The 8506-nt window shown below is 43.7% G+C and overlaps 1 protein-coding gene across 1 annotated transcript in view; it reads left to right on the top strand.

The window, feature by feature from the left end:
• Nucleotides 1-284: 284 nt before the first annotated feature.
• fntb (farnesyltransferase, CAAX box, subunit beta) overlaps nucleotides 285-8506 on the top strand; it is a 16388-nt gene continuing 8166 nt past the window's right edge. Inside the window, exons 1-4 of the mRNA XM_068577605.1 lie at nucleotides 285-494; nucleotides 2348-2412; nucleotides 5922-5994; nucleotides 6475-6566. Coding sequence (XP_068433706.1) covers nucleotides 396-494; nucleotides 2348-2412; nucleotides 5922-5994; nucleotides 6475-6566 — 329 coding nt within the window. The 5' untranslated portion in view covers nucleotides 285-395. The remainder of the gene's footprint in view (nucleotides 495-2347; nucleotides 2413-5921; nucleotides 5995-6474; nucleotides 6567-8506) is intronic.

Consider the following 8506-nt stretch of genomic DNA (forward strand, 5'->3'; position numbering starts at 1 on the left):
GATTTATTAGTAAAGGCAGTGACACCACTTCCGGTTTTGTTTTCGTTGATGCATAACAGATTAACGATAGAAATAAAGCAATTACTTAATTTCACGGCGTCGGTGACGCAACACCAAATAAATGCAACGCGTACACAGTCATTAACTTACTCGTTTACACACAGTTTATAATAAAACACCTTTACAAGAGGCTGTGAGCGTCAGACGTATCCATGAGAGAGAGGTTTGATCCCTTGGAGCCGCCGTAGCGGGTGTGCGCGCAGTTTCCGCCCCCCTCCGTTCGCCGAGCAGGAAGTGAGCAGAGTCCACTGAAACTGAACTATCAAACTACAAACTAACGGCACGGTCACACTCCCCGCACAGCCCTGCAGCTAACGGGTCCCACAATCATCATCATGGACGGTTTCCCGACGCCTTTGCGGTGCTTCAACGAGCTCCACCCCGCGGAGAAGTTCGTGGATGACGGGGTGAAGACGGTGACTTCGGTGGAGCAGGTGAGCGGAGCGGCAGATTAGCGGCGTTAGGTAACGCGGCTCCCCGCTAACGCCGCTGCAGCTCTCCGGTCGGGACGGAGGCGCGTCTGAGAGAAAAGTGGAGCAGAAACGAGACACACACTTCGCTCCAGTCGAGCGACACTTGTTAGCGTCCATCGGCTAGCTCGTCGGCAAACTGGGAACTTTTAGTTAGCTATAGCATTGTGATGTTTCCGTAATGAGATTAAGTATTAATTCAATTAGCTGTTGGTTTAGCAGACAGAGACGCCGCCCATATACATTAAGGAGACGTAAGAGGAAACGCTCCAGATCAATGAAGTTAGATGCGTTACTGTCTTGACTTCAACCCGGTCCCACCTCATTAATACACCCCAAAACAGTGAACCAGTTTAACCATATGCCTCTACGTTATCCAATTAAGGGCCAATCTGTTAAATTCTAAACATATTACCTTCATTGATTTGCTATTAATACATTTCTCATGTACGTTTCACTTCTAATCGATTTGCATCACCATCTTGCCTGCTTATCCAGTACGTGGAGCTCCGTTGAGCAGTCATGCACCCGCCGGTGGATCTCATTACATCTTTCTGTTTGTTTGTTTGGTTGTTGTTGTTGTTGTTGTTGTTGTTGTTGGCATTGGGCCTGCTACAAACATCTCCGCAGTTCTCTCCCATCAATGTCAGCTAGACTTGCCTCTTTCCTGGACGGCTCTGGGTCAATATATCGAAAGTTGGATCTCCAAACTCAAATCTAACCAGATCCAGGAGGATCCTGGACTCGCTGCAGCGCACAAAGTCGAGCCTGGACTGCTGTGAATGGGACTTTACGCACTTGTTCTGCTTCCTGAATGAGCCGTGGCTCACATCTACACCGCTCATGTGGTGTCGCGCGCCTCTGCACACCTGGCTCTAATTAACCCGCGTCACCCACTGCGTCACCCACTGCTTCTGTTTACCTCCCCGGTATTTTAGCATCAGCCTAATTGGTTGTTCATGAGGAGCCAGGGCCCAGTACCAACTCTGCAAATCCTCCCACCGCAGCCAGTCCTGACTATATCCGGTTAATTGTACTCGCCATTCCTGTTATTCGTAATTATTTAATTAGGCTTAGAAGTCTACAAAGTGTGTCTCTTTTACAAATATCAAATTGAATCTACCGTTCCCACTTTGCTACTTTGCCTCGCTAATGATGTTCCTTTTAAACATCAGGGGCCTTCTACCAAACATTGACAATATCAACATTTTGTTATATGAAACGTTGTTGTTTTAACTGAAACATGGCCATCCCCTCAGATCCCAAGACTGTCCATGCAATCATCTTTTGCTCAGAGCTCAAGAAGTATGAACATGCTGTGTTGGACACGCATGTCAGGATGTGCATGTGACACATTGAAGCTCTCTGACTGCTCCAACAAATTAAAAGCCCAGTGCTCGATATTTAATGTGTACGTAAGACAATAAAAGCACATACTCTTAGCTTTTCACAATTTGTTGTGTTTTTGCTGACAGACATGCCTTTTATAAAAAGTAAACCTCTACATAAAAATGATACAGTCCTTGGGTCTCCTCTCAACTCTCTAATGCCATCCACAACAACGGAGACAAAACCTGGCCCAAGGCTGGATCCAGTGGCACCTCTTAGGACCGACTAACCTCCAGGCGACATAGACACATCTGCAGCAGCATGATAAGGATGGCTAAATCACATTATTATCAGTCCGCTCTCTCTGCCGGTTGCAGTTCCACTAAGTTTTGACTCACCATTTTGTTGTTGTTAATCTTTAGCTCACACTGACCTTCGTAATGCTGTTAACGCTCTCCTCTTTTCTCTGTTTCTTTTGTTTTCACTAGAAAAAAGTGGAACACAGCATTGAAGAAGTCATCAGTGTTTACAAGCAAATGCACAGCTTACCGCAGTAAGTATTCAGAGAGAAAATAAACAAACGGCAGCACAGACTGGTTGAGTTTGGAGAGTTTTGTTTTGGGCTTTTTCTCAGATTATTTTCCCATTGTGGCCCTGGGCTTTTACACACAGCATTTTCATCATGTTTCTTACTGTAATAAAACGCCAGACTTGAAAGGTGCCCAAGACACACGATCATGGTGAATAATTTCTGTTCCATTAGATCTGAGTTGTTTTCACATCTGTGGCCGTAAGGATGTCAGACATTGCTTAGTGCTTACCGGTACTCGCCAACATCTGAAAAGAAAACCTCTTCCAGCAACTACTCCTCCCAGAGAAACTCTGCCCTCCAGACATTGTTGTTGTTGCTTCTTTGACTTGTCTCAGCTGTCAAAATGTTGACAAAAATCAGATTTAATGTATGCATTATGAAAAGATCGAAATCCAAACCACTGGCACAAATATGTGATGACCTAACTATTAAGATAAATGAATCAAATAGTGCATTGATTAAGAGAAATGTGAGGGTATATCTGCTGCGTCCATTTTAAAACTGTCCATCATGAGTTGGACAATCCTGTAGGAGTGCAATGCAAAATCAATGAAGTACTCTTCAAAGATAAGTACATCTGCATTATCTTTAAAAAAGGAAATTAGGTAGCTTTGCCTGTAAACTGTGGGACATATTAGTACAATTAAATCCTATCATAACGGCCCTCGTGCAGTGTTTACAATCTGAGCCTCAAAGAGTGCATTTTCAAACCCACGGAAACAAATTAGTCGTACAATATGTGGCTGTAGTAGTGAGGATCACTTATTCATAGGACTCGTAATCATGTTGTTGGACACATGTGCTGCCATTAGGAGAGATTTCCAAGAACATTGCTCATTGGCTCAAACACCTGCTGTTTGCGTGCAGGGAGACGTGTGATGGCCGTTTCTCTAAAGGGTGGGTTGATCAGCCCACATACTTTGCTCTTGCCATCAGCTGTCATCAGTCCCGTTTTAATGGGGTGACTCATCTCATTTCTATGACAACTGCATGGACCTGAATGTCACTGCTTGTAGCAGCCAATGGGGGAAATGTTCCACAAGAAGGTGAACGTGTTCATCGGTGCCTTTTTTATTTAGTCGCGATCGTTTCCCCTGTTTGGCCCTGAACTCTGAGTTCAACACCACATCTTTTTTGATAAAAGCTCAAATGAGGTGTTGGTTATTTTCTGGCCTGGTTGCTCGCCATCATTTTAGCAGTTTAATCGGAAATGTACGCATGTGTGATCAACCCACATCTGCCAGACCAAATATTGACGTAAATATTGCACAAGCACTGGTGCAAAACAGGTGATGCCTTGCTCACTTAATTCAAGTAGTTTTACAACAAATCACAGTGTAATTATATATTTTATGGGGGTAATATGACAGTGGTATTAAGCAGGACGAAGTGATGCGTGAGGAATAATGGAGTCTTTTATGAGACCGTTCTATCTTTTGAAGTCCTTCAGAGGGCAATCACTACATTTTTTTCTCGGATCTGTCTTCCCACGCGCTAAGGATTGTTTGTGAATTTACTGTCTACATACAGACTAGCCAGCAATATAGACATGTTTTTATATTATAGACTGATACCTTCAGTGGAGAATATCTTTCTTTGTTTATCTTATTTTAACTTTTTGATTCAACCTAAAATCCGCCCCCGGTACAGATACTGACTCATTTATCAGACTCAGACTCATACAACACACTAAGGTTAATGTAAGTGTCTCACATTACCAGAAACACAACCCTACCATCCCGCTGCATTATTCCCAAAAAATACAAAATTGGCAGTTGCAAAATCAGCCAAATATGTCACTGAAACCAGTATGAGACAAACTCATGTGGATAAAAGTTGAGACAGTTGGACGTATTCATTATTTAGCCTCTCTCCCCCTCCTCGTTGTAGATGTTTGTTCTGCTGAACCTGAGGGTGACAACCATATAGCTGGTGAGAATTAAACAATGTATATAATCTTGCATTTTTTCTGAGGATTTTAATTACATGAAAAGGGTAAACCTGCAGCTTTTAGTCTACTTTCATGGTTTCTTTAGTCACGCGCTGTGACATTCCCTGAAATCTTTTTTCCCCTCCCTCAGTCCATCCTCTCAGGGCCTCGTCTGGCCTCGTTGTGTCAGATTGCTGCCCCCTGAACCTGAGGGTGAAGTTTTGGCTTTGATTTAGTGGCAGGCTCGTAAACGGCCGTGCTGAAGCCTCGTCTGACGAGCATAACCGTGGTGGGCGGACCGGCTTTCAGCTGCTGAGCGCCGGGCTTCATCTCCCTTCTGATTGTTGTCGTGTTGCAGCTCTGAATTCTTGGACAGCGATCTGTGACTAACCCTTTGTAGGTAGAGCGTAATTACGGACGCCCCGGCATGAAAAGGGCAGGCAGTGAATGGGACTGGGTGGCAAAAGAGGGAGGAGGGAGGAGTGTCTGCTGTCTTTGACTCACTAACACACATCCTGTCGACACCGGTGTGTTCCTGTGGAGCACACGGACTTTAGCACGATGAAAATATGACTCACCCCCGGTAATCAATAAAGTAATATTGAAGATTGATATTGTAATTACATTATTACTTTGTGGTGGAGCATTTCTTTCCTCCCAAAACACATATTTTAAAAATAATAATTACAGAATAGGCTGTTGCAGTTCTGCACCAGTAGGTGACAGTAGAACGAACAGCAACAGCAACAATTACACATTTTTCAAATCAGCCTTTTTTTGTGTTGACGGGCGTTATTTTATATTGCTACATTAATTATTACATCATCGGGTTTGAGAAGAGAAAGAAGACCCACCTGAAAGGTGTTACATTAACAATAAAAATGTTAAAACAATATCAGTCAGAACCATTTATTATTAAAATAGTTTTACATTTTTTAGGAGCCATCACATTTTTAGAAAACTTATAATAATGTAATTATTTTGATATCTGAAAGTATTTTATGTTCCTTATTCTTAATTGTTCTTAATAAGGAGCAGAATACTTTCCTGCTAAGAGAAAAGTAAAAAGCTGTGGAGCCAAAGTACATCAAAAGATATCAGCAAATAAATAAAATAAATGCCGACTTGGTGTTAGCATTTATTTTATGTATCTGTTAAATGTTTGTTTTAACCTGTTTCTCTCACATTTGGTGGAATGGTTTTGAATCTGTGGGTTTTTGCTATATATATATTTATTTTAATATAAATATTTACACATACAATATTTATTTATTTGAATAAAAACGAAGGTACAAAGCCTTTCATGTGAGGTGGGAAGCGAGCAGAGAGATTACCTGGTGGACAACTGACTGAAAAACATTTTTTCATTTTTGTGTTATGACTCGAGGCTCCACTTGAAATTCAAAATAGCAAAACACAAGTGTGGCCAAGAACATCATTTTCTACAAAGGGATTGAACTGAGCCTCTTGTCTGAACTGTTGACTTTCCATCTGCTCTTCTTGGTCTAATTGCTCCTCCTGTCCTGTGTTTGGTCTTCAGGCCGGCGCTGTTGCGGGAACAACACTACCAATATCTCAAGAAGGGCTTACGGCACTTATCAGATGCTTATGAGGTACAGTACCACGCGGGTTGTAACGCCTTTCATGGCCATTCAAGTGTGTGATGAACACAAAAGACATGCAGTCCACTCAGAGGCTAGCCTGAGGACAGACGGACAGTGAAACAGAGCGGCTGCGTTCTCCCATTCGTGCTCCGAGAAGACTGAGAAAGGCACTCGTTGTGACATTCTGACGTCACTTCAGACCGTGTTAACATGTCCGATTAAACCTTGCAGCAATGTTGGCAATGGAAATAACAATCATTGTATTATGAAGTCAAAACGGCACAAAGACATGAAACTGCTGTATTGTTTTGATGAGAAGCACCAGAGGTAAGTGCTGTGGGTTTATTCTGTTGTTTTTCCTCCTGGAGGCCTCTGCTGCTCTGTTTACCGTCATCTCTGTCTCTAACTGACGGATCGCAGCATCTTGTTTACTGCTGTGTCATCTGAAGCCATCTGATCGTGCGCTGCTGTCTCTTTGTGCGGTACTAGTGTCTGGACGCCAGCAGACCGTGGCTTTGCTTCTGGATTCTTCACAGTCTGGAGTTACTGGAGGAGCCCATTCCTGCTGCTGTCGCCTCAGAGTGAGACGCACACACACACACGCACACACACACACACACACACACACACACACACACACACACACACACACACACACACACACACACACATACACACATGCACGCACACATGCACGCATGCACACACATGCACACACACATGCACGCACACACACACACACGCACGAGCGCCCGCACACACACAGAGTAATACACACACACACAGTGTAATACACACGCAGTGTAATACACACACACACACAGTAATACACGCACACACGCACAAACACAGTAATACACACACACACAGTGTAATACACACGCAGTGTAATACACACACACACACACAGTAATACACACACACACGCACAAACACAGCAATACACACACACAGTGTAATACACACGCAGTGTAATACACACACACACACGGAGTAATACACACACACACACGCACAAACACAGCAATACACACACACAGTGTAATACACACACAGTGTAATACACACACACACACACACACACAGTAATACACACACGCACAAACACAGTAATACACACACAGACAGTAATGAACACACATGCAGTAATACACACACACACACACACACACGCACAAACACAGTAATACACACACACACACACAGTGTAAAACACACACACAGTGTTATACACAAACAGACGCACACACACACAGTAATACACACTCTAAACTAGACTTCCACCGAGCGTCTCTGTCTCAGACGTTGTATTATTTATTAGCGTGGCACAGTTCTCATAATTACGAGAGGAGAGCAAATGTTGCTGCAATGAAAATTGCTGATAATTAGCTGCAGCTGCTCCACATAAACTGTCTAATTGCAGCGATGGCTGTAGGTTTGTGTCACGCAATATAAGTTTATGTTACAAGTGAGGTAATATGAACTCACACAATATTTACACCAATCCAAGGGAAGTTACAGTGCCAGTTGTTTCCGGCGTGGCTCCAAGACGTTGCGACGTATCGGCTGATCTCCAGAACACAGCCGGTATGAAAAAGAAGCTTCAGGACTAATTGGAGGCTTTATCATGTGCACGAACACTGGCCCTTGTTTTAAACCCCCAAATACCAGCGCAGTGGTAAATCAGCATATTTAAATAAATAGCAGAACTTCTGCTATTATAAAGAAAGAATTGTGTCTTTATTCCGAGGCTCTAAATCCAAAATATGCAATATGCCTTTTAACTGTCAGCTTACGAAAAGGTGTTATCGTCGGGCCACCAGAAGAGGGCATTTTTACTCGAAAAATAAACCCTTAAATGATTATATAACGATCAGTCGTCCATTTATTTTCTGGTTGTGGTTGTTCTGTTAAGTAATTCCTTTCCTTTGTGGTCTCCAGAAATAACTGCAACAACTCCTCTTAATTCTCGTCTACAATCCAACACCCACATGAATCGATAGTGGTGTTTTCATGTTTTTCCCCCAACTACGGTCATTGTTATCTGTGGCGAGTGTAATGACTGTCGGGCAGAACGAGCAGGTGTATTATTTTAAATGAGTCCACGCAGCTGTAATCTACCATTTGATTAAATTACTGCCAGCAGAAAGTAACACTCAGCAGCCCCGCGGCGAGCGACAATGCCAGGCTGCCAACACACACACAGACACACACACACACACACACACACACGAGTCATTACTGGGAGGCGGGCCAACACACCGGCTGGCACTGCCCGGTGCCAATGTAACACACACACACACACACACACACAGGGGGAGAGAGGGAGAGAGAGAGAAGGAGGGAGGGCGAGAGAGCGAGGCCCCGCCCCTCTGATGGACGCTCAGGTTCTGTGCGTCAAAACACACTAAAAAAAACCGCTCCAATGTTTCCGTGGCCGCCCCGTGGCTCTGCGTTGGCTCCGGTTACATCATCAGTGCAGACGCAGTGATGAGATACGGAGAAGCACTTCACCGTGCTC

Source organism: Clinocottus analis, unplaced genomic scaffold, assembly GCF_023055335.1.
Source record: "Clinocottus analis isolate CAN_PGR_092001 unplaced genomic scaffold, fCliAna1.0.p SCAF_15, whole genome shotgun sequence".
Classification (NCBI taxonomy): domain Eukaryota; kingdom Metazoa; phylum Chordata; class Actinopteri; order Perciformes; family Cottidae; genus Clinocottus; species Clinocottus analis.